Source organism: Microcaecilia unicolor, chromosome 5 (genome assembly GCF_901765095.1).
Source record: "Microcaecilia unicolor chromosome 5, aMicUni1.1, whole genome shotgun sequence".
Classification (NCBI taxonomy): Eukaryota; Metazoa; Chordata; class Amphibia; order Gymnophiona; family Siphonopidae; genus Microcaecilia; species Microcaecilia unicolor.
In genome coordinates this window covers 179313855-179340973 of record NC_044035.1, presented here as the reverse complement: position 1 = coordinate 179340973, position 27119 = coordinate 179313855, and the positions used below count along the sequence as shown (strand labels likewise).

At 44.9% G+C, this 27119-nt stretch overlaps 1 protein-coding gene across 1 annotated transcript in view; it reads left to right on the top strand.

Annotated features, from left to right (window-relative positions):
• GLG1 (golgi glycoprotein 1) overlaps positions 1–27119 on the top strand; it is a 435835-nt gene that overhangs the window by 17714 nt on the left and 391002 nt on the right. The window contains 1 exon segment of the mRNA XM_030203623.1: positions 21808–21840. Coding sequence (XP_030059483.1) covers positions 21808–21840 — 33 coding nt within the window.

Here is a 27119-nt window from a genome sequence, read left to right as displayed (position 1 = left end):
AGGAAGTCATTGAGGAGAAGGAACATGTTGGGACACAGACCGTTGAATGGGAATTGCAGGGGGTGAGTCCAAGAGACAGACCTTCCCCCCGTTTATGCGTTTGATGAGTGGATGTCCTAATGTTGAAGTTTATTTTATCTTTGTCCTGTACCCATCAATGTATGTATACTCATTACTTCATAGGAGGACGAGGGTTATAAGTAATAGAAAAGATGAACAATTTATGAAAGATAATGGTTGTAAAGTTTTATTGTTCAATAAAAAATTGTTTAAACATTTAAAAAAAGCCATTCAATTACTAAAGAAGGAGGTGATTTCAAAATATAAGATGAGAAGCTAATATACAGGAGGATGAGGTTAACTTTGGTAAGAGTAGCCAGCTGCTCCTTTTTAATAGGCTAAAAAGAATCCTATAATCTGTCGACAGGAAAAGCTTGAATATTTGACTATGCTGAAATGTACAAATCAGTAACAGCACGTAACATAGGGGGAACTAATTTCCTAATTTTAATAATCTTGTTGGAAAAATATGTTTCTGAATGATACCAATCAGCATCTGTATCAGTACAAGAAAATAGTAAAAAACTGTTTGGAAGGAGGATTTATCTATCAAAGAGGCAAAGTAAGATTTGTTTTTTTAGCACTATAACTTGCTATTTTATAAGTTTTCATGGTCTTTCTCCACTCTAACCTTAATATGTCATTATGGGATCGATGCCAAGGATGTTCTAGTGGGGATAGTTAGGATTTTAATAAATTAAAAACGGAGTAAATCATTTTTACCTTATGGAAAGTAGGGCTGTTTTTTTTTTAACACCAATGAAACTAAAGCATCCCTAGTTCAGAAAGTACACTATGCCAATTATATGACTTCAACGGGATAGAAAAAATCAAAATTTAGTTGAGGTACAACTGTACTCCCAGTAAGTATCCACATCTATCTAAAAATCATGTGAAATATTAAGACATAACCAGTCAAATATTATGAGAGAGAACAGGCAATATATAAACGAACGGCATAAAAATGGATATTAGTTTGAGGTGCAATTAACTACATTCGATTACAAATTTTAAAATTATATCGCCAACCCTTCACATACTTGAGTAAAAAAAAAAAAAAGTGGGGAGTTAACTTGTTTTCTAAAATTCTATTATGTTCGACGTGATTTGGTAGAGTATTCCATATATTTGGGCCTACTGTAGAGAAGGCGCGGCCATGCTTTCCTGCTCTATGTATATAGCAGCAAAGGAGGATCCAAGTTTCTTGCATCTTGAGATTTTAGTGACTGAGGTGGCCGATTGTCAACATCTTCAAAACAAGTGTTACAATGGTATCAATTTTATAAATTTAAAAATTAACAAAGCAACCTTAAAACCTGAGGTGCCACTTAATTTAGCAACTAATATACGGAGTACAAAACAGGTGAGAGATGCAGTTGTGTTTCTTTCTTGAAACAAGCCAGGTAGCGACATTCCATATCATTTGTAATGGCTTAGTAGTAGAAGCAGGAACAAGGCCTTGGTAGACCAAATCAACTGGATCTAATACTAACTGATAGATGTACTTATTACTTTAGCCTTTGAAGGAACTTAAAGGATTTCTGTGACAGCTGAGACTCCCATGACTTAAAACTTAAGCCACGGTCAAATACTATCCCTAAATAAAGAACTTTAGAAGAAATTGGCAACAGGTTTCTGGCTCTCAAGCATGCCGGAAATTCAAGGCTATGATATTTAAATTTCACGTTTTAAATTTAAGGCCATTATTGTGCAACCGGTTGGACAATGTATTCAGTCTCCCATGCATTGTAGTGTTGCTTCCAGGCTGCTGTTGATTAAAATCATCATCACTGGCATAAAGATGATCGTGAATGTGATCAACAAATCTTCTTAAATGATCACATAGAGGATATAAAGATTAAATAACACTGCTGAAAGAGCAGAACTTGCTTTCCCCTTTATGACAACTACCAGCAAGATGTCTGTTTACCTAATTGAACCTGCTGAGATCTTTCAGAGATGAGATCAAAACCATTTAAGCACATTTGGGCCAGTTCCAAAGCCTAGATAATTAAATGGAATATAAAAACAGAATCAAAGGCTGCAGAAACGTGGAGGAAAGCCACTAAGGTTCCATATTTTACCTGGTGTGGAAACAAAACTGTATATTCCTAAGTTTTATACTGATCTTAAAGCTTTGCTTTCACTTAAGTGCAGCCTACTCAATAACCTTTGCCAGGAATAGTAACGCAGTTTTGAAGGCCAACAAAAAGTCTTCAGAACTGGGTGAACAAAAGCCTGTTTTATGATGGAAGCAAATAATTTTCGGCATAAAGAGGTGTTTATCAAGGGAACAGGATCAGCTCACATACAGGTTCTGCAACTTATATAACCTTATAGAATTGGATTTGACATAAGTGTATTTAAATATGATAGTGAGTTTCAATTTGTGTTTTGGATCATTGAGAACGCTTTCTAGTTACTATATGGTTTGTCACAGTTATTAATATCTTATCAGAAGAACTTGCTGTTGTATCAGAAACCTGTAGCTTGCACCAAAATTGTAACTTATTCCTCAGAGATTATTGCACTGGTGGTATCCATTTGTTTCCCTGGGCTTTTAAGTTATTGAACTGTACTAATGCAGTGGGCTGAGAACCTGGGAACTGGGTTGATTCCCACTGCAGCTCCTTATGACCTTAGGCAAGTCACTTAAACCTCCATTGCCTCGGGTACAAATCTTAGATTGTGAGCCCTCCAGAGAAAAAGTACCTGCATATCCTATATAATAATTCTCACCTCCAACGTTCTGACTTGCCTGGGACCATGGCTCATTCCGAGTTGGCCTGCTAGGCTTCGTAGATCAGGCTGACATCACCGTTGCCATTATGATGTCAGCTTCAGAAACCGGGGGGGGGGGGGGGGGGAACATGCCTCACAGCTGAACCATGTCCAGAGGAGGGTCGCTGGACATGGGTGGCTGGAGGGGGGCAGGGGAGAAAGGAGGTTCGCTGGACATGGGTGGCTGCAGTGGGTGCAGGGGGAGAGGAGGGTCGCTGGACATGGGTGGCTGCAGGAGAGCTGAAGAAAACCTTGCTAGCGCCCGTTTCATTTGTGTCAGAAACGGGCCTTTTTTGCTAGTAATATATATAAACCACTTTGGTTGTACTACAGAAAGGTGGTATAGGTATATCAAGTCCATGACCCTTTACTAAACAACTCCTTAGGCTGATTCATGGTTTTATTAATCTTGTTGGTAAAGCACTTTTTATTTATTGGGATTTATTAACCATCTTTGTGAAGAGATTCACCCAAGATGGTATAAATCACACAGTTTAACATAAAGTTAGATTTTTGTTGACATCATGACAATAACAAAGAACGTTGGAGGTGAGAATTATTATATAGGACTATGCTTTTTGTGGCTGCATTTTTCTGAACACTGTTGATGATCTGAGGAATTTGTCATAGTGTATTCTGATATGGACTGTCTTTGTGCTATGATGTGTATTGGATTGTGTTGGATTGTGAATGTATTATTGGAAACCACCTAGTTTTAGGTTGTCTACAAATTTTTAAATAAACATGAGAGAGAATGGATGGCCATTCCTTATACCCTATAATATTCACATGGATTCATGTTCCTACTGGTGTTTATCAAGAACCATAGTTAGTTATGACCTCTACTATGGTGGTGCCCTATGATATGTGTTACATGTCTAATTTTTATTATGAGTATCATTTCTGTTAATAATGTTCAGGAGTAGGCATGGATTGGAGGAGGGCGGGAGGGGATGAGATGAGAGCGATTGTGAAGGGGAAGGGGGGGATAGATATTTGGCAAAGTTGGTTAAGTTCCCTGTCGTGCTACAGTACTAAGATAAGCTAATGATGTTAAAACTGGTATGTTATAGTACGCACTGAGGGTTGTCATATTCATAATTGTACAGTGGATTGTTCAATTTATATTTTGTTCAAATTGATGCTGACTGTGAACTGCAATATTTTTTACTTTGTTTTATATTAGTTTGTCTTCATATTTTATTTATTTACTAGGATTTATTTATAGACAAATGTGTATGGCGCACATTACAATTAAGTGCCTGCAAAGAATGGGCAAGACCTATAGTAGCACAGAGTAAAGAAGCAGAAAGTGTCCCCAGCGGCAGCACACAGAAGAACCAGCACAAGTCTTTGTTCCACTAGTGAAAAGACTTCCACAGTTACAAAGAAGGAAGTGAGCAGTGTAAACAGTATGAGAGGGGAGGGGAAAGAAGGGAACGCAACCTAAGAGGAGAGAAAAAGGAAGGGAGGAAGAACTAATTTTCACTGACATACCTCCTGATCCTCACTCATTCCCTTCCAACTCTCTCCACTCAGGACCACATCCCATGCACTAAGAATAGCCATACTGGGTTAGACCAGTGGTCCATCTAAGTCCAGTATCCTGCTTCCAGCAGTGGCCAATCCATGTCCCAAGTTACTGGCAGAAACCCAATTAGTCCTTGAAGATGTGCTTGTTTGACTGGTGTCTAATAAAGACGTCTTGTTAATAAGTATTACATCTGTTTGTATGCTGCTGTTGGAGAACACATGAGCATACAAGTTTTCCCTTATCCAAAAATCCTCCATTCCTTGTCGTCAAGCAGATGAACCCATTACGAATGGGTTGTGTCCAAATACCAGCAGGGGGAGATAGAGAGCACTGGAAAACCATAGTGCCTGTTGGCCAGCTAGCTCCATCTGCCTCTCAGTATTCTGTATCTCCCCAGCAGGGTTGGACGCAGCTTATTCAGCTCCTTCAAAAATCTGCCTGGGGTTGGCTCCTGGGCTTTTGCCAGTTGTAGCAGGGGTGTTGTGGCTATTGCAGCTTCACTTTAAAGGCACATAGGTTAGCCCTTTCCCTGCCTTACCCTTCCCCCTATGTGGATGCAGGCATATAGGTTTGCCCTGTCCCTGCCTTTCCCACACTCTTCTATGTGGATGCAGGCACATGGGTATGTCGTTTCTCTGCCTTTCCCACACTCTTCTATGTGGATGCAGGCACATTGGTTCGTCCTTTCCCTGCCTTTCCCACTCTCCTGGACCTCCGGAGTGCCTCTGTAGCTGTTGCCTCTAATTTTCCTCACAGCGTAAAAAAATGCGCTTGTTAGTGCTGCGATTCTGAGGCTTTCTTCTGTCTGTGCAGCGTGACCGGACCTCTGTGACTCGGTCTGGTGAGTTGAGAGTCTTGTAGGTCCTCTGGGGAGGGCCCGCGATCGGGACGTTTTTGGCGCGAGTCTGCCATTTTGAAGTTTTCTGCCGTTTTTGGCAATGGCTGCGGAGGTTGTTGAGCGCTGTTCATGTTGTGGCAAGCGCAGATCCGCAGCGGGGCTCTGAAATCGTGCTCTTCAGACGTCAGGGCCGGCCCGAGCATGGCGAACGAGGTTTCTTCCCACTCGGTGGAGCTGGCAGCAGGCGCCATCTTGGATGCGCCGCATGGCTTGACCCCCGCAGGAGTGGAGGGGTCTGAGGCTGGAGGGGAGTCTCAGATGGAGGCTACCAGAGGAGCTGCTTACCTTGGATTGGATCCGGGAGGCCAGGGTGAGCATTTCTCCCCTGAGTTTGTGTTGCTTTTACATAAAGCGTTCATGTTAAAAAGAGCTCTGCCGCAGATGTCTGACTGCGTTGCTACCTGGTTCCCCTCCGGTGGAGACTGGCCCGGGATTACCGTCAGGCGTTTTTTTCCCCAGACAGTTGGCCGCAAGACAAGCGCAGAAGGGTAAATTCCCCTTCAGAGAGTGGCGTACCCCCTTTCCCCCCCCCCCTGTGGTCGGGCTGTGGGGATTCTGAGGGGTCTGGCAGGCCTTCGTGGTCCGAAGAGCCAGAGGAAGGTGTATCCAGATGATCCCACTGCGGTTAGGATTTTCCACCGCGAGGCGCTGCCAGCGCTTATTTCTGATGCCTTACAGGCCCTCTCTATTGAAGATCCTGTGATGGGCGAGGCCTCCTCTGGTAATCCGAGGATGGCAAGTACTAAGAAACCTGCTCGAGCCTTTCCTTTGCATGACTCCATCCAAGAGCTTATTTCGGCTTAATGGGCTGACCCTGAGGGCCTTTGAAAGTTGCCAGGGCAATGGGGCACTTATCCCTCTCAGTGAGGAGCACTTGGCATGCACGGCTGTGACGAAAAAGACTACCCTCCCAGTAGAGGGAGGGGTCGCCCTGAAGGACATGCAGGACCGACGTCTGGAATTAGCAATCAAACGGTCCTTTGAGATTTCAGGCCTAGCCTTACGGGCATCTGTGTGTAGTTGTTATGCTGCTCGAGCCTGTCTCGCTTGGTTGCAACAGGCAGGGATGGAGCGGAGCCCCTTGCGGAGGTAGCGCTGCGGATGGAGTCGGCCTTGTCATTTTTGTCTGACGCCCTCTATGATCTGGTCAGAGCTTCAGCTAAACAGATGGCTGTGGCGGTGGCCGCTCGCCGCTTCTATGGCTACGGCATTGGGCGGCTGACATGGCCTCTAAGCAAAGGTGGGTGAAGTTGCCCTTCCAGGGCCTTCTCATATTTATTTATTTATTGCATTTGTATCCCACATTCCCCCACCTATTTGCAGGCTCAATGTGGCTTACATAGATTTGTTAACATTGTCATTTCAGGATATCAGATACAGTTAGTAGTGTGTAGAGATCAAAGGAAGGGAAGAGAGAAGAAGGAAGAGAGTGATAGGGTAGTTATAGAAGGTGGGCGTTCATAATTGGGTGGGTTGGTGAGGTGACTTATTAAGGTAGTGGCGAGGAGTTGGAGAAAATTGTTAAAGGCTTGGGGGAAACTAAACCCCAGCGCTTACCCGAGGATAGGCTGTGTCCTTCTTCCAAGGGTCAGGCGGTTCCCTCCTCTTCCAGACCTTGCTTCCGTGAAGCTAGAAGGTACCGCCCGGGGCATTCTGCTGGGTTTACGTCACGTGCCCACTTTCAGCAGAGGAACTCCTTTCACTCGGACAAACGTTTTGCAGCGGCCGGCTCAAGGCCTGGAGTTCATGGGCGATCCTCTCAATGATGGTTCGCTGGCCCACTCCTCGATTCCTGCAGTTGGGACGTCTTTCTCTCTTTCTCGAGGAACGGGTCAAGATTACCTCAGATCAGTGGGTTTTGCACCTGATCATAGATGGCTACAGATTAGAATTCAATGCCCCAGTGAGAGACATGTTTGTGGAGTCCCGATGCGGCTCTGCCACCAAACGGGCGGCGGTAGAGGAGACCTTGCAAGGCTTCTTGCACCTTGGGGCGGTGGTCCCTATGCCTCCCGCCGAGATTGGCTACGGTCGTTACTCCATTTACTTTGTGGTGCTGCAAAAAGGAGGGTCTTTTCGGCCCATACTCAACTTAAAGGAAGTCAACAAGTTGCTAAGAGTGCGGCATTTTTGCATGGAAACCCTGCGCTCCGTCATTGCGGCGGTACAGCCAGGAGAGTTTCTCGCGTCTCTGGACCTGAAGGAAGCTTACTTGCACATTCCTATTTGGCCCCCACACCACTGGTTTCTCTGGTTTGCGATGTTGGGAAACATTTCCAGTTTTGGGCCTTGCCTTTTGGCCTTGCCACAGCTCCCTGAACCTTTTTCAAGGTAATGGTGGTAGTAGCTGCCTTTCTCAGGCGAGAGGGTATCAGGGCTCAGGCAAGAGGGTATCCGGGTTCACCCTTACCTCGACGACTGGCTCATCAGAGCGGACTCTGCAGAAGAGAGTCGTCATGTAACAGCCAGAGTGGTCTCAGTACTTCAATCTCTGGGCTGGGTCGTCAATATACTCAAAGGTCACCTGACGCCCCCCTCAATCTCTAGAATATTTGGGGGTCCGGTTCGACACAGCCTCGGGTTTTGTCTTTCTACCCGAGCAAAGGCGGTGCAAGCTTCAGAACTAGGTCCGTCTGCTCCTGAGGATGCCTCGCCCGCGAGCTTGGGACATAGTCCAGCTGTTGGAAGTCGATGATGGCCACCTTGGAAGTGGTGCCATGGACGAGAGTGCACCTGAGACCTCTGCAGTGTTCCCTGCTTCAACGATGGTCTCCAATATCTCAGATTGTAAGCTCTTTGAGTAGGGACTGTCTTTCTTCTATGTTTGTGCAGCGCTGCGTACGCTTTGTAGCGCTATATAAGTGCTAAATAGTAGTAGTAGTAGTAGTAGTAGTAGTAGGATTACCAATGCAGACTCACGTGGCTCCCTGTGGCCTGGCTCAGTATGGCGTGGTGGCTAGCGCTTCCGATTGGTGCCTGGTGGTAACAGATGCCAGCCTGCAGGGCTGAGGGCACATTGCCAGGGAAGGCATGCCCAGGGTCTCTGGACACCCGAGGAGTTGGAGTGGAGTTGAAAGTGATATTCCAGGCGCTTCTGGCCTTTCACATGACCCTGGAGGGACTGGCTGTCAGAGTTCTGTCGGACAATACGACAGCAGTGGCCTACATAAATCGATAAGGCGTCATTCAGTGCAGGGCACTGGCCGCGCAGATTTGCCACTGGGCCGAGCTACATCTGCAGTTTCTGTCAGCAGCTCACATTGCAGGTCAGAGCAACGTGCAAGCCGATTATCTAAGCAGGAATCAAATCGACCCAGTGGAGTGGGAACTGGCAGACGAAGTGTTCCTTCAGATCTGTGCCAAATGGGGGACGCCCGTAGCATTTCTTATGGCGTCAAGCGCAAATGCCAAAGTTCCTTGCTTTACAGCAGATGGAGAGATCCTTGCTCGGCGGGGTTGGATGCCTTGGCTCAACCCTGGCCTCAGGGCCTCCTGTGTGTGTTCCCTCCTGGGCCCTTGATAGGGCGAGTACTCCTGCGGATTCGGCTACATCAAGGAGAGGTGGTTCTCATTGCCGCGGATTGGCCCAGGCGGCCGTGGTATGCGGACCTCCAGCGGATGCTGGTGGAGGCTCCCCTTCCTTTGCCTCTGGTACCGAACCTGTTGTCACAGGGGCCGGTAACCATGGAGGACGCCTGCCGCTTTGGTCTTACGGCATGGCTATTGAGAGGGCGCAATTGAGAGACAAGGGCTATTCCAACAAGGTCATCTCCACTCTCCTTCAGGCCCGCAAGCGTTCCACTTCCGTTGCCTATGCTCAGATTTGGCACCAGTTGGAGGCTTGGTGTGCTTCTAAAGCGATTACACCCATGCGAGCTTCTGTCTCGCTGATACTTGACTTTTTGCAGGATGGTGTTCAAGTTGCAGCCTTAGGATGTTTTTGGGGGAAGGTGGCTGACCTCTCCCTGGCTGCTTATCCGGAGGTGGCACGGTTTCTTAGAGGGGTGCTTATAAAAAAACCTGTACATCAAAAATCTGTTAATAATCTGCTTTATATAACAGAAGTAATAAAAAGGTGACAAACTCAATAGGGATAAAATGTTTCCAAAAACAGAGGCATACAGAAAGCATAATAAAGGATGGCAGTGTCTTATTTATACTTAACACTATCAAAGAAAGGCAGACAATTCTGTCTCTATATGTAAACCTTCAAGATATAGAGTTTGTAATACAAAATTAGTTGCTGTTCTTTCGTAAAGCTGAATGTCACTGGTTCTCCCTCTCCACAAATTGTTTAAACACAAAAAGAACAAAGAAACAAAGTCCTAGAGCAACAGAATGTTCGACTAATGGTTTATCTTGTATATTTCTTGTGCTCAATACTCTAACATTAAATTTCCTCTTTGTTTTACCTATATATGCTAGACCACGTGGACACGATGCTACATAAATGACATTTGTAGTTTGCAATTTGAAAATGATTTTAAATGTAATTTCCTACCAAATGGTATACAAAATACTTTTGTTTTTCATGTGTACCGTACAGACTGAACAAGAACTGCACAGATAGTGTCCTATAGATAAGTTTCTCGTTAATGTTGCGGTATTTGGTATTGCAGATGGTGCAAGCAAATCTCTTAGATACCTTTCACGCTTGTACACCACATTTAGTTCTTTATTGTTAAATGGAGCTAAGCCTTTGGAACTAAGCCTTGTATTAAGTGCCAGTCTTCAAGATCTTAACAATAGGGTTAGACATATGTGTAAACGGACGTGTGAAGACAACCTTATTTTTTCTTTAATGTTCTAGCTATAGCGATCACTGTATAGTTTTGATTTTCTTTTCAACTGATTGTAACATCTTTCCTGGAAAACCCAGATGCTTTCTAATATCCCTTATCAATACACTTTATGGGGTATCTCTTTTCACAAAACCGTTTTCAATTTCATAGATCTTAGATAAGTATGAGAATCCGAACACAAACGCTTGAAGCATAAAAATTGATGAAATGGGAGATATGCTTTATGTGATGCACTATGCCAGCCTGTATAATCGAGGAATTTATTACATCTGTAGGTTTACAGTAAATAACAGTTGAAAAACTTTCTCCATTTATACTAATATTAATGTCCAAAAAAGAGAGAGACTTTTTTTTTTTTTTAAATTATAGTTCATTTGGAATTTCAGATTAGAATCCAAAGTGTTCAATCACATGTAGAGCTTCTCTAGGTCGCACACTGTCCCTTTCCAAATCAAAAGAATTTCAATGTACCATTTCCATAGGTATATCTTATCAGAAAACATAGTGTCTGAAAGGTATTCTCAAAATCGCCCACATAAAGGTTAGCAAAAGAGGGTGCAAATGTAGCAGCCATTGCAATGCCCTTCACCTGTTGGTAGCATTTTCATTAAATGAAAAATAATTCTTAGTAAGTGTAGTTGCTAGTTCTACTAGAAATTCAGTAGGAACTCTGAGGTGGAAATCTCTATTGGCAATAGATTTCTTGATCTCAGTTGTGTGTAGTTTAGGTATAATGGTGTAGAGGCTTTGCTTCATTTCTTTGAAGGCGTGAATAAACATGTGGATAAAGATGAGCCAGTTGATGTAGTGTATCTAGATTTTCAGAAAGCTTTTGATACTAAATGGAACAGCTTCAGACTATATGGTACCATTAATAAACTTACCTCAAAGAAACACTCCATATGAGGCAAGAAACGATCTCAGACTACACCTCCCAAATTGCAAAAAAGTGATATACAGAACTGTCCACTACAGACTTCACTTACCTAGGAACCAAATGGTGGAACTCCTTACCACTGAAAATAAGAAATATACAGGAATATACTGGATTCCGCAAAATCCTCAAATCGTTCCTATTCAAACAAACCCTCACAAAGAACAACCATATCTCAAACAATTAATTACCTGAATTGGTTATTACTCTATTTACCATTAACTTTCTTTGCTTCATGTACAATTGCTCATTCATAATAGATTTTCTAAATGTTAAACATCCACATGTTTGATACTGTATTGTAAAATTGGATTCTTAAAACAAATTACTTTGTTCCGCATTATTCTTTGTTATGTATCCTATACTATTTATTGTAAGCCGCATTGAACTCAAACTTGTTTGGGATAATGTGGGATATAAATGTCATTCATAAATTAAATTAAAGTAAATAAATTATTGAAGGTGCAAACTATTGCAAGAAAAGTGGGCAAATGCAAGGTGATGTACATTTTGTAGAAGCGGCCAAAAAAGCAAACAGGATACTAGGAATTATTAGAGAGACGTGGTAGCCCCGTGTTAGTCTACTTTTAAAGGTAATCAGTAGAAATATAATAAAATAAAGAATAGAAAATCCAAGATACCTTTTTTTATTGGACTAACTTAATAGATTTTTTGATTAACTTTCGAAGGTAGCCCTTCTTTGTGAGTATGTTGACATTATATATAAGTGAAACATCAAAGCATTTCAGTGACAGTCTGACAGGGTGGGGTGGATTAGGTGAGGGACAGGGAGATATGCATGGTGATAAGAGCATGACAAAGCAGTAGAAAGCCCAGATCTTTAAGTCCAGTCTGGTGGCTGTCAAAATATTTAATAATTCTGACTTCAAAGGTCTTATTTTCCTGTATTGTCTTAAAGTTGCCTTTTAGTATTCTCACCATAAAATCATTGGTACAGTGTTCTGGTTTTGTAAAGTGCTGCCCCACAGAGGTGACATCCTGCTTGGCACTGGCATTTTGCATATGATGTCTATGTAAATTAAATCTGTTCTTTAGCATCTGGCTTGTTTCTCCAATATAGCACCCTTCGTCACACATTTTACATTGGATACCACATTGGAAGATGAACATGTGGATTTTGAGGTGTCTATTTCTGTCCTCTGTCCTCCACAATCATTCACAAAGGAAAAATATTCAACATAAAGGAATCCTTCACATGCTCATCTTCAAATGTAGTATATATCATTCAATGTAAAAAGTGTGACGAAGGGTGCTATATTGGAGAAACAAGCCAGATGCTAAAGAGATTTAATTTACAATGATTTTATGGTGAGAATACTAAAAGGCAACTTTAAGACAATACACCCTGTCAGACTGTCACTGAAATGCTTTGATGTTTCACTTATGTATACTGTCATCTATCATTTGCTTATTCCTTGTCATCAAGCAGATGAAGCCATTACGTATGGGTTGTGTCCATCAACCAGCAGGGGGAGATGGCACTCAACTTTTCACAGTGCCTCATGGCCAGCCAGCTCCACTGCCTCTTCAGTATTCTCTATCTCCCCAAGCAGGGTGGCTGCAGCTTCTTCGAGCTCCATCAGAAATCTGCCTGGGTTGCCAGTTGTTAGCCGGGGTGTTAGAGGCTATAGCACCTTCACTTTGAAGGCACATAGATTAGCCCTTTCCCTGCCTTACCCATGACCCCATGGATGTGGACATATTAGCTTGCTTTTCCCTGTCCTTTCCCACTCAGTGGATGCAGGCACATTGGTTCGCCTTTCCCTGCCTTTCCCACTCATCTGAGCCTCCGGAGTTCTTATTACCTCTGCTTTCCTCACAGCGTTAAAAAAATAAAAAATGGAACAGAGGTTTTTCTTTGATTCTTCTATGGGACCGGAGCTGGGATACTCGGTCCGGTGAGGTAAGAGTGTTTTCTAACTCCTCCGGGGTGGGCCCGCGATTGTTTTTGGTGCGAAACCGCCATTTTGAATTTTACCGCCGTTTTCTGCGATGGCTGCAGAGAATGTAAAGCGCTGTTCCCGGTGTGGCAAGCGCAAATCAGCAGCGGGGCTCTGTAAATCGTGCTGTACAGGTGTAAGAGCCGGCCCGAGCATGGCGAGCGATGATTCTTCCCGCTCAGAGCTGGCAGCGGACACCATTTTGAATTCTATGCATGGCGCGGCCTCCGTAGAGACGGCGAGCCCGGGGGGGGGGGGGGGGGGGGGGGGGACACCTTGAATTGAGGCTATTCAGGGAGTGGCTAGCCCCGGACGGGATCTGGGTGCCTAGGGCGAGTTTTTCTCCCCTGATTTTGTGTTATTATTGCATATAGCATACATGCTGAAAAGAGCTCTCCCTCAAGGGTCGTCTGAGGCCCCTTCTATTGTCCCCCCCGGTGGATTCTGGCCTGGGACTGCCCGCCGAGGCTATTTTTCCTGATAATTGGCATAAAGAAAAGCGTAGAAGGGCTAATTCCCCTTCAGATTGTGGTGCACCTCCTTCCCCCCCCCCCCGTGGTCGGGCTGTGAGGATTCGGAGAGTTCTGGCAGGCCTTCGTGGTCTGAGGAGCCAGAGTCAGGTGCAGAATTACCACAGGATCTGGATGATCCCTCTGTGGTGAGGATTTTCCACCGTGATGAGCTGCCAGCGCTTATTTCAAATGCCCTACAGGTCCTTTCTATTGAAGAGCCTGACAGTGGCACGGCCTCCTCTGTGAATCCTAGGATGGCTAGTACCAAAAAGCCTGCTCGAGCCTTTCCTTTATATTTCAACAGTTTTTATTGATGTACCACGTCAAACAAAACCAATAAAGTCAAACATTTTGTAAACATTCAGTCATGTCATAATTGTACATGTGCATCTAGTCAAACATTATCATCATTATTTTACTTCCTTTCCTCCCCCTTCCCCCCCCCCCAACCTCCCCTTTATTTTACTCCTTACCTTTATCTACTTATTTCATGGTAATTATACTAGCAATATCTATTATAGGTCTTAACCGGTCCAAAATCCGGAGCAAATATCTGCTGGATGTCTCACTATCTAGGACGTATCCAATTTGTTAAGCACTGCACTTCTAGCCTTCTGGGAGATATTTTGTAAATATTTAGACCATATATTAACAAAGATCTTTCTTTTCTTTGGGTTACTGTAAGCCTCCCTGGCCTCCCAGAGCATTAGCTCATGGAACCTATTTCTCCAGTACCAAAAGGAGGGTGGCTCAGCTTGCAGCCAATGTCTGAGTATACATTTTTTCCCCATTGCATGGACCTTACCCAAGAATAACTCCTGATTTTTGTCTGAGATCCCATAAGCATTGCTTTTATTCAAAAGCACCCCCTCCAGGAGGGAAGCAGTCTATGTCCCAATAGTTGTTCAAGATATTTCTGTAACATTTTCCAAAAGTGTTTTATTCGATCACATCGCCAAATGCATGCAAAAAAGTGTTGTTATTCGAGCCTTTCCTTTGCATGACTCCATCGAAGAGCTTATTTCCGCTCAGTGGGCTGACCCCGAGGGACCTTTGAAAGTTTCCAGGGCTATGGGGCAATTATACCCTCTGCGTGAGGAGCATTTGGCTCGCTTTGCAATGCCTAAAGTAGATGCCCTAGTCACTGCGGTGACAAAGAGAACTACCCTCCCTCTGGAAGGGAGGTTGCCCTGAAGGATATACAAGACCGTAGGCTAGAAGCAGCACTTAAACTGTCCTTTGAAATTGCAGGTCTTACTGTTCAGGCGTCTGCATGCAGTTGTTATGCTGCTAGAGCCTGCCTGGCGTGGTTGCAACAGGCAGTGGAACAGCCCGGAGATGGAGCGGAGCCCTTCTCGGATGTGGCTCCGCGGCTGGAGTCGGCCTTGTCCTTTTTGGCTGATGCCCTTTATGATATTGTCAGAGCTTCGGCTAAACAAATGGCAATAGCAGTGGCGGCTCGCCATCTTATTTGGCTACGACATTGGGCAGCGGACATGGCCTCTAAGCAAAGGTTGGTGAAGTTGCCCTTTCAAGGCCTTCTCCTATTTGGTGAGGAGTTGGAAAAAAAAATTGTTAAAGGCCTGGGAGATCCTAAACCCCAGCGCTTGCCCGGATAGGCTGAGGCCTTCCTCCAAGGGCCAGGCAGTCCACTCCTCTTATAGACCTCGCTTCCGTGAAGCTAGAAGGTACCGCCCGGGGCGTTCTGCTGGGTTCACTTCTCGTGCAAGTTTTTCAGCAGAGGAACTCCTTTCGCTTGGACAAGCGTTCCGCAGCCACCGGCTCTAGGCCTGGAGTTCAGGGGCGACCCTCTCAATGATGGTGCGCCGGCCCCCTCCTCGCTTCCTGTCATCGGAGGACGTCTTTCCCTCTTTGCCGAGGAGTGGGCTAATATTTCCTCAGATCAGTGGGTTCTGGACCTGATCAGAGATGGCTACAGAATAGAATTCAATGCCCCAGTAAGAGAGGTGTTTGTAGAGTCCTGATGCGGTAGAGGAGACTTTGCAAGGTCTGATTCAGTTAGGAGCCGTGTCCCCGGTACCTCCCGCCGAACACGGCTACAGCCGATACTCCATCTACTTTGTGGTGCCGCGAAAAGGTGGGACTTTTCGCCCTATTCTGGACTTAAAAGAATTAAACAAGTCCCTGAGAGTGCGGCATTTCCACATGGAAACCCTGTGCTCCGTCATTGCTGCGGTATAGCCAGGAGAGTTTCTCACGTCTCTAGACCTGAAAGAAGCTTACTTGCACATACCAGTTTGGCCCCCGCACCAGACGTTTCTGAGGTTTGCGGTGTTGGGAAAACATTTCCAGTTCCGGGCCTTGCCTTTTGACGTCGCCACAGCTCCCTGAACCTTTTCGAAGGTAATGGTGGTAGTAGCTGCTTTGCTCAGGTTCACCCGTACCTAGACGACTGGCTCATCAGAGCAGACTCTGTAACAGAGAGCTATCAAGCTACAGCCAGAGTGGTCTCAGTACTTCAATCTCTAGGCTGGGTCGTCAATATGGCCAAGAGTCACCTGACCCCCTCGCAATCTCTAGAATATTTGGGGGCCAGGTTCGACACAGACTCGGGCTGTGTATACCTGCCCAAGCTAAGGCGGTGCAAGCTTCAGAATCAGGTCCGTCTGCTCCTGAGGATGCCCCGCCCGCGAGCTTGGGACAATTTCCAGCTGCTGGGATCGATGACAGCCACATTGGAAGTGGTGCCCTGGGCGAGAGCGCACCTGAGACCTCTACAGTATTCCCTACTTCAAAGATGGTCTCCAGTTTCTCAGGATTATCGATGCAGACTTTCTTGGCACCCTGCGGCCCGACTCAGCATGGAGTGGTGGCTCTCAGCATGCTGCGGTGAGGAATGCTGCTGGCGCTCCCTGATTGGTGTCTAGTAGTGACAGATGCCAGCCTGAAGGGCTGGGGCGCACATTGCAAGGGTAAGCATGCCCCAGGGTCTATGGACACCCGAGGAGTCGGAGTGGTCCATCAACCGCCTGGAGTTGAAAACGGTTTTCAGGTGCTTCTGGCCTTTCAAGTGACCCTGGAAGGATTGGCTGTCAGAGTGATGTCGGACAACACGACAGCAGTGGCCTACATAAATCGACAAGGCGGCACTCATTGCAGAGCACTGGCCGCGCAGGCCGAACAGATTTGCCACTGGGCCGAGCTGCATCTACAGTTTCTGTCGGCAGCTCACATTGCAGGTCAGAGCAACGTGCAAGCCGATTAAGCAGGCGTCAGATCGATCCAGCAGAATGGGAACTAGCAGATGAAATATTCCTGCAGGTATGTGCCAAATGGGGCAAGCCCGTGATGGATCTTATGGCGACAAGTTCAAATGCCAAAGTCCCGTGCTTCTTCAGCAGACTGAGAGATCCTCGCTCGGCAGGGTTGGATGCCTTGACTCAGCCCTGGCCTCCGGGCCTACTATATGTGTTCCCTCTGTGGCCCTTGATAGGGCGTGTGCTCCTGCGGATTCGGCTGTACCCAGGAGAAGTGGTCCTCATGGCCCAGGAGGCTGTGGTATGCGGCCCTCCAACAGATGCTAGTGGAGGCTCCCCTTCCTTTACCTCTGGTACCAAACCTGTTGTCACAGGGCCCGGTAGCCATGGAGGATGCCTGCCGCTTTGGTCTTATGGCATGGCGATTGAGAGGGCGCAATTGAGGGACAAAGGCTATTCAAACACAGTCATTTCCACTTTCCTGCAGGCCTGCAAGCATTCCACTTCTGTGGCTTATGCCAGGATTTGGCGCCAGTTTGAGTCTTGGTGTGCTTCAAAAGCGATCACACCCATGCGGGCTCCTGTCTCGCCGATTCTGGACTTTTTGCAGGATGGTGTACAAATAGGCTTGGCCTATAATTTCCTGCGGGTGCAAGTGGCAGCGTTGGCCTCCCTTCGTGGTAAGGTTGAAGGCGTGTCTTTAGCTGCTCATCCAGATGTGGCACGGTTTCTTAGTGGGGTGCTTCGGCTCCGGCCTTCCGTGCGAGCACCCTGTCCAGCTTGGAACCTGGGGCTAGTTTTGAAGGCCCTGCAGGCTTCTCATTTTGAGCCACTTCGGCGAGCATCAGAGAAAGATTTGACACTAAAGGCCGTTTTTCTTGTGGCCATTACTTCGGCGAGACGGGTGTCAGAGCTCCAGGCGCTGTCCTGTAGAGACCCATTTCTGCAATTCTCAGAGTCCGAGGTCACGGTTCGGACAGTGCCTTCCTTCATGCCTAAGGTGGTTTCAGCATTTCATTTCACCTAAACCAGCCTATTTTCTTGCCCTCCTTTGATAAGGAGGAGTTTCCAGAATCTTTTGGGCAGTTGCACCTGTTGGATGTGCGCAGGACTCTGCTGCAGTATCTGTGAGTTACTATCTCTTTCAGGATCTATGATCATCTGTTTGTTTTGCTAGCAGGTCATCGCAGAGGGTCTCCAGCGTCTAAAGCCACTATTGCCCGCTGGCTCAAAGAAACTATCTTTTCAGCTTATCTGCTTGCCGGCCGGTCTCCACCTGTAGCCTTTAAGGCGCATTCTACCAGAGCGATTTCTTCCTCTTGGGCTGAAACTTGGAGCACTCTCTCGTCAAGAGATATGCAGTGCAGCAACATGGGCTTCTAAGCTCTCTTTTGCCCGACATTACAGGCTGGATGTGGCTGCTAGGAGGGATGCGCGATTTGGAGCACAAGTGCTAGCGCGTGGTGTGACCTGTTCCCACCCTATATAGGGATTGCTTTGTTACATCCCATACGTAATGGCTTCATCTGCTTGATGACAAGGAAGGGAAAATTAGGTTCTTACCTTGGTAATTTTCTTTCCTTTAGTCATAGCAGATGAAGCCATGAGCCCTCCCTGTATGATTGTCTGTATGCTGTGACTCTGTTTCAGGTTCTGTTCTTGTTTCCTGAAGTTCCTTCCTTGGAAGAAAGTTGGAAAACAGTCTTCAAGATTCATGTTCACTTATAGGAGGATGAGTCCATTCCCTCCAGTTTATGTTATGGAGGATGTGTTTATTCCCTCCAGGAGGTTGCGTGTATCCCCTCCAGTTATACAGTAAGGAGGACGAGTTTATTCCCTCCAGGAGGATGAGTTCATTCCCTCCTTTTGAGTTCATGCCCTTGTTAAGGGGCCATCGTTCGCTGTGAGGAAAGTTCATGTTATTCCCATTGCGGTTTGCCATACTGCTTTGGAAGCTTCAAATACTGAAGAGGCAGTGGAGCTGGCTGGCCATGAGGCACTGTGAAAAGTTGAGTGCTCACTATCTCCCCCTGCTGGTTGATGGACACAACCCATACGTAATGGCTTCATTGTTGTGACTAAAGGAAAGAAAATTACCAAGGTAAGAACCTAATTTTCCCTTTCTGATCTGATGAAGAAGGGCTAACTTCGAAAACTAATCAAAAAATGTATTGTTAGTCCAATAAAAAAGGTATCATCTTATTTTCTTTGTTTTATTTTATTCTATTTCTATTGATTACCTATGAATTATTAGGAAAGGGATGGTGAATAAGATCGAAAATACTATGTAATGCCTTTGTTTCGCTCCATGGTACGTCTACAAATTGAGTATTGCATTCATTTCTGGTTGCAGTATTTCAGAAAACATATAGTGGAATTAGAAAAGGTTCCAAGAAGAGCGACTAAAATGATAAAGGGGATAGAACTCTCATATGAGGAAAAGCTAAAGAGGTTAAGGCTCTTCAGCTTGGAAAAGAGACGGCTGAGGGGAGATACGATTGAGGTCTAAAAAATCCTGAGTGGTGTAGAACGAGTAGAAGTAAATCGATTTTTTTTTTTTTATACTCGTTCCAAAAGTACAAAGACTAGGGAACACTCGAGGAAGTTGCATGGAAATACTTTAAAAACAAATAGGAGGAAATATTGTTTCACTCAACGAATAGTTAAGCTCTGGAACTCTTTGCCGGAGGATGTGGTAACAGTGGTTAGTGTATCTGGGTTTAAAAAAGGTTTGGACAAATTCCTGGAGGAAAAGACCATAGTCTGTTGAGACAGACATGGGAAGCAACTGCTTGCCCTGGGATTTGTAGAATGGAGTGTTGCCACAATTTGGGTTTCTGCCAGGTAACCTGGCTTGGCCACTGTTTGGAAAACAGGATACTGGGCTAGATGGACCACTGGGTCTGACCCAGTATGGCTACTCTTACGTTCTTATGTTCCGTGATTCTGTGCTGTTCAGAAGGGCCATAAAATGTTTCTGCTCCCTCCCTCTGGTGGGATGACAAAAGGGATAAGCTGAGTCAGGGGGTAAGTGTTTAACCTTAAATGCTCTCTAACTCCCAATTTCCCCAGCTGATTCCCATCTCCTCTGGTGATTTTAGAGGCAGGAAATAGAGCAGTACTGCATCCTGCAACTGAAAACAGGCATGGGGTGATAGGAAAGCTGCCGGAGGCATCTTTTTTCCTGCCTCAGGATCAATATGTGGAGGAGGGGAAAAAGTTTGTTTGCTGAAAGAGATGGACTGGAAGGTGAAAAGGAGACTGTTTGCTTAAGTGGGTGGATTTGTGGGTGTGAAAGGGGATGATTGTATATGAAATACATGGGAGAAGATGGATGGATTGTGTTTGAACACCTTAAAAATGAATGCAGAATATAATCTAACAATTCTAGTAAGGATCCAGGGAAGGGAGTCTTTCTCTCCCCTCTTCCCCCCCCCCCCCCCCAAATAAAGTGGGCCTGGAAAACTCTATTTCTTTTATGTAGAATGGCACATGGCAGCATCTAACCCCATGCAGTCCATCCTGAGACACACCAAGTGGGGTAAGTCTGCCAAATAAAGGAATTCAGTTATTTGGTAGTTTTGGAAGAAATCCTCAAATAAGAGTGAAGATCCCTTATTTAGCTGTCATACACTTCTGGGCGCATGGGGTCAAATACATCTATCTTCCGAGATGTTGGTGTGGAAGCAGGAGCGCGTGGGTATCGTTCCTGCCTCTTGAAGTCATGCCCTAGGATAGGGGTGGGGGTGAAGGTGCTTTATGGTAGGGAAAGGAGGATCAGGTTGGGGAAAGGGAAGGGGGTTGCTAGACTACGAAGGAAAGGGGCTGATGCAGAAAGCTACTGTTAGGAGCGGGATGGGGAAGGGGGGTTGATGAAGACCCACAACTCTTTTAAATGTCTCCTTTCTGTCAGTGCATGAGCTAATCACTGCTCATGTACTGACAGGAAGATGAACGTTTTGGCAATGAACTGCCTATTATTGCATTGCAAAGGTATATTTGGATCTTATTTCATGGTGGTAGCCCTGTAGAAGCCCTCTACTGCATGACTTTCTGCATCAACCCCTGTGGATTATCCTGGAAAGGTGACAAAAACACTTCCGTGTACAGAAGTCTAATCTGTAGACTGCTAACATTGGACAGACATTTAGCCTGGGCATTTAAGACTATTTTAAATGGAGAATTGGTATTGGTAGGAGTATGTAATTTATTTGTTGTTAGGCTATTTAAATCTGTATATCCTACCTAGACCTCCTTTTAAGAAATGCTACTCTGGTAAAATGATAACAGAACCCACTAGGGAGAAGTATTTCAGATGTTCAAGATGGTGGTCATCAGAAGAAAGGTAGAGGAATTACACAAAGGTTGTGGGTCTGAATTTTAAGAATACCTAGTTCATTAAGATAGGAGTATAATGGTGATCCAAAGTGGCTGTCCCTGCATGTGTATGTGTATTTAAAATGTGTTTAAACAGTTGACCTTAGTTAAATTCATAACCTGACTGTCGACAGAAAATGTGATATGTAGTCTTTGATGTTGATTTAATCATATCATTTGAACGTTTTTTGGTGTGGCAGTTTCTGCTCATAGGACTATAAGAACTGTTATATTGGGTCAGACCAAAGATCTATCAAACCCTGTATCCTGTTTTTCAGTAGCGACCAATACATGTAACAAGTACCTGGCAGGATCCCAAATGGTAGGTAGATTCCATGCTGCCAATCCCCAGGGTCCCATGCAAACCTTAATAAAACATATTTACATATGTATATTTGAAAATAAAAATCAATATAAATCAGAAATAAAAGAAATGTGCAACTTTTTTTTCCTTTGTGCAGAGTACTATGGACTGTTTGTGAATTCTGAAATGCTTGAAAGGCACATGTTCTATCCTATCCCCTCCCCTCCCCCAATATAACTTCATTTGATCTAATATTGCGTAACGAAATGAAAAAGCAAGGATAGCATATTCACATTTGGTTGTTTCAGGAAGCCACATTCACAGTAGGTGGAGGAGGATGGGTGGTCTTGAGGGAAGAAACATCACTGAGATGATTTTGTAACTTATAGTAGCTTGTTAATTTTTTTTTATTTTTTTTGTCTACAGCCCGAGAATGAAATTTCTTCAGATTGCAACCATGTAAGTATGGCTCAGTTTTTACATTTGTGTCACATATGCTGTTTGTGTCCCTGCAGTTGAATTACTAATATGCAGATCTCTGAACTATACCACCAATTTTTGCAGTCTATTTCCTTTTGTGGTGTTCACTTAGGGTGGTTGTGTAGTTTCAACCGCTTTTTCTTTTTGAAAACATAGCATTAGACCTGTGATACCTTTGGGCATCTCTTCCCACAAGAACATGGACAGTGGGGCATATATAGGAATAAGACTCAAATTGTACATGTGAAAACCAGGGGTGCAGAATGTTCATGCATGCTACAGCCATAACTGTATACTCATACTGCAGTAAAAAGAAAAGTTGCTGGTTGAAGAAATAGACTGGAGTCAGAAATTCTGCTGGAGCTGTACTGGAGGAAGAAGAAGGCTAGAACCTTCACTGAGGAAGGAATACAGAGAACTGTCACGAGAGAAGAGAAGAATAGAGAAGAGGACACTAGGGAGGTGACAAAAGTAAATGCTAGGGAAGATGGAAGTAAGACTTGGTGAGGTGGGACAAGTAGGGTTACCATTTTGTGTCCTCTGAAAAAGAGGACACATGTCACGCCCCCCTACCCCGCCCCGCCTCATGCCCCGCCCCTGCCATGCCCCCTTCAGGTCCGGGTTCCGCCCCTATTCCCCCCCCCCCCCGTCACATAGTCCCCTCCCCCCCATCACATACCCCCCCCTCACTTACTGTCTAGCCCTGGTGGTCTAGTAGCGTCTTCTCTTCGGGGCAGGAAAGAGCCCCCTCTTTCCTGCCCGGAGCGCTGCCTGCCCTTGCCTGCTGCATCCTCCTCGGTCTGGCTGGGGATTCAAAATGGCCACCGAGAGTTGAAGCGGCCTCGCGAGAGTTCAACTCTCGGCGGCCATTTTGAATCCCCAGCTAGACCGAGAAGGATGATAGACAGGGGAGGCAGCGCTCCGGGCAGGAAAGAGGGGGCTCTTTCCTGCCCCGAAGACGTCACTAGACCACCAGGGAACATGGTAAGGAAGGGGAGGGGAGGGAACGGGAGACCACGCGCCGATCGCCCGCCCACACGCCCACCGCACGCACGCGCCTGCCCGCACCCGCGCCCACGTTTGTCCAGAAATCCGGACAAACGTGGGCGGGGGCAAAATCCGCCGGACGCCCCGGACATGCCCTCAAAAAGAGGACATGTCCGGGGAAATCCGGACGTATGGTAACCCTAGGGACAAGAGATATTGAAGAGAGGAGTCAAAAAGGGGAGACTGGAGAGGAAGGGGAAAGAATTAAGAGGAGATAAGGCATATGCTGGGGGAAAAGGTCACTATAATGTTTCATCTGTCAGTTTTGTGCTACCCTTTACATATGTTTAAAATACTTTTGCTTTATATACACAGTAATTATTGCAAAATGCATGCTAATTTATGCAACACATATAGGGATCTTCATATTTTAGTGTGTTCTATTTTTAAAGAAATTTTATCATGTTACAAGAAAAACATAGAAAATCAGTGGGGGAAAATCATTATTTCTTTCAGTAAATGTCAGTGCATTTTAGTGGACAACAGCCAGTTTTTGTTTTGTAGTAGGCATTATAAATTCCTGGAAGAAATAATAAAATAACTCAGTGAAGATCCCTACATATTTTAGAAACAGAGAAAATGACAGCAGATAAAGACCATATTGCGCCTGCTCTTGTGGGAAAATGTGGGGTAAAAATGCACCAAATAAATAAATATGCCATCAGGGATGTTTTTCTTGAAAAGAATATAGCCTGGTATAGTGATATCCCAGTCATAGTTCTTCTTGAACCACGTCTCTGTGACAGCTGCTCAATCGAAGTCAGCCTCTTCTGTCACATCCTCTTAAGTTCAGAACATTGTTCCCCATACTATGGGCATCGGTATTCAAGGTTTCCAGATATTGCCCTTTTTTTTTTTTATATATTTCTTTATAGGTATTGAGTGTTTTACTTGCCTGAAGGATTTTAATTACTTGGGGGCTTTGTTCACCCTTCCCCAATAAATTTAGGTTAGCCAATCTGTTGTGGAAGACACTTTGTCCCTTCCCCAGTAGCTCATAAAACATCCCGTGATCTAGGAAGCCAGAATGTTCTTGATGACACAACTTCAAACTCTCTCCTAAATTCATTAAGTCACTTTTGATATATCAGGAGGAATACCTAGCAGTATCATTTTGTGCCAGCGTGGATGAGCAAAATGGGATAATGGTCAGTAGGCTTGAGGAGTCTCAGTAAGCTTTTGGTACTGCCTTGAATCTCTGCACCAGGCAAACAGCACATCTTCCTGGGCATCATCAGTGCTTTGTTTCCTCTCAGAAGGTAATTGCAATCTGTCACAACCTTTCACTTCAGATCATTGGTTCAGATATTTTGAGATTTTTGTGCTTCGTATCCTGCTGTTCCTGGGGTATTTTGACCTCTTCTAGAACCGCATATCGGTTCTTAGCTTTAGGGAAGTTGCAGTTGGGGGTCTTAACTTTGCAGGATCTGGTGATCTGTATCCAGCTGTCTTCTTTATGTAAAGCATCATTTTTTTGTTTGCTGGAGTTCTTCGCTGTCTCCAGAGGCATTTCAGAGATGGATATCTTTGTCATTGACACCTCTTGATATTTTTGCCACCTCCTCTCTTAGATTTTTAACCTCATTCATGAGTGATTCAGTATTCAGACTGGTGGTTGGGAGGCGGGAAATACTGGTGCACAGACTTATATGGTCTGTGCCCTGAAAAAGACAGGTACAAATCAAGGTAAGGTATACACATGAGTTTATCGTGGGCAGACTAGATGGACCGTGCAGGTCTTTTTCTGCCGTCATCGTCATCTACTATGTTGCACATGGCACCAGTCCCTCACCTTGGATCATGGCCTTGGTCTGAACAGAAGCAGCTTGGGGTGCGACAGCAGCTTTGGAGTTGATGCTTCATAATCAGTAATAGGAGCTTTTCCTGTAGAAAGAAAAAGGCCTACCAAGGTTCCAGAGGTCCCCCCCTCACCCCCCTTGCAGCTTTGTAAGTAAAAGATAGCAACTAGCTACTTATATGTAAGATCGAACCCTGAATGTCTTCTGGTTGTCACCTGTTTGGGAATAGAGTAATAGTATCTGGTATGTTAAAGCTTAAAAATATGTTCTAACATATCTGATATGTGAAAAAGTGATAATTTAAAGGTTTAACTGTGAATAATTGATTGGTGATCAAACACATGCCTGCAACATCACACATGCCTACAACATCAATTGAAAGACGAAGAAACTGAGTACTACACAGAAGAATTCATATGAACTAATATTACAGCATCACCATTTTTTGAAAAAATATTGCCTAATCCCACACCCCGTCCCCCTTTTCCTGTATAAGTCCCTTTAAATTTCGAATCCAAGCACGTAGTGAATTGGTGTGTATAACTCTTCCTCCTCCAATTCGCAGTTGCTCACATTGGGAGAGCTTGATCACTAGTGGCTTCCCACTACCGCATCAAATACCCCATCTCCTAACATCTATCCGTCCTACCTATTCTATACTGCTACTCCTCCAACCTTCCCTCTCCCCAAAGAAGGAATAATTTGTTTCAACGTTTTTTATTGAAGACAGTACAAAGGTAGCAAATCGACAATATGAATACACAAAGTCAAATATGAACCTGTACTCAGTGAAGACCAAATGTTACAATCCGTCATCAAGCATTTTAACATTTTATCCCTTCCCCCCCTTTTATGTTCAACATTTAAACACATTTTCTGTAATAACATTCCAACTGTAATTATCTTACTGAATAAACTGCAGTCCTTTCTTAATCTCCTACTGCTTGATGCTTCCTTATTTATGAGTTCCAGCGTTTATGCTACCATATTATTACATACGCTCCTCACCCAACAAGTACAATAATACGTCAACCCAACTGGAGAGTACCATGTTCAACAAGTTCAGTATCCATTTTCCTAACCCCCATAGCTCATAGCTACTCCCTCTCTCCCCCTACATTCCTTTTCCCACCAAAAGGCATCCCATCTACCCATAAACCGCCTCTCTCCCTTCCACCCCCCCCCCCTATTATTCTCAAACATTTCATGGCTGAAGCTTCCAAAATGAGCTGGACAGCGACCTTGTGCTTGTAAAGAGCTAAACTCTCTACAATATGTTCACTATTAGGCTGTGGCTCTGAGGACTGAGAGACTGCAAATAAGGGTCCCAAAGCTGGAAACGTTTCTTCGTATGTCCCGGGGATCCCCTCGCCGTCCTGGCCTCCCATGTGACCAAGAGGTGTATCTGATTCCTCCAGTGCCAGAAAACTGGAGGGTCCTGTGAGGTCCAGTACTGCATTACCGTTTTCCGGGCTACAAGACTTAATTTACGACACAACTAGCATATTTGGTCAAGGGGCGAAAAGCTTTAGGTTTATCCAATAAAAATTGCACCTCTGTCCCTTGAATCGTGTGACCCACTAGTTGAATTAGAAATCTTCTAACTTGAGCCCAAAAGTTTTGCACTCCAGGGCATGCCCATATAGCATGATAAAAAGAATGAGTACTCTGCCCACACTTGGAACACGCTGAATCTCCTTGTCAGTCTGGTCATCCATAACATTCATCAGACGACGTAGCACAAGAGCCCAAAAATGTTGTTTGAAATTGGCTATTGTAGATATATTGTATATTGCTGCCTGGATGTCTCACCCGCCATCTGAAACTAAACATGGCCAAGACCTGAGCTTCTTATCTTTTCCCCCTAAACCCACCTCTCCTCTTCCTCTTTTCTCTATTTCTGTGGATAGCACTCATCCTCCCTGTCTCATCAGCTCGTAACCTTGGGGTCATCTTTGACTCCTCTCTCTTTCTCTTCACATTTTATTTATTTATATGTTACATTTGTATCCCACATTTTCCCACCTATTTGCAGGCTCAATGTGGCTTACATAGTACATGTCCAACAGACTGCAAAACCTGTCATTTCTTTCTCTATAATATCAAGATTTGTCCCTTTCTTTCTGAGCACACTACCAAAACCCTTATTCACACTCCTTAGACTACTGCAGCTTGCTTCTCACAGGTCTCCCACTGAGCCATCTCTCTTCCCTTCAATCTTCAAAATTCTGCTGCACGATTTATATTCTGCCAGTGTTGATATGCTCATATTAGCCCTCTCCTTAAGTCACTTCATTGGCTCCCTATCTGTTTCTGCATACGGTTCAAACTCTTTATAGTGCCTTGGCTCTGCAGCTCCTCAATACCTCTCCACTCTTCTCTCCCTACGCTCCTCCCCGGGAACTCCATTCA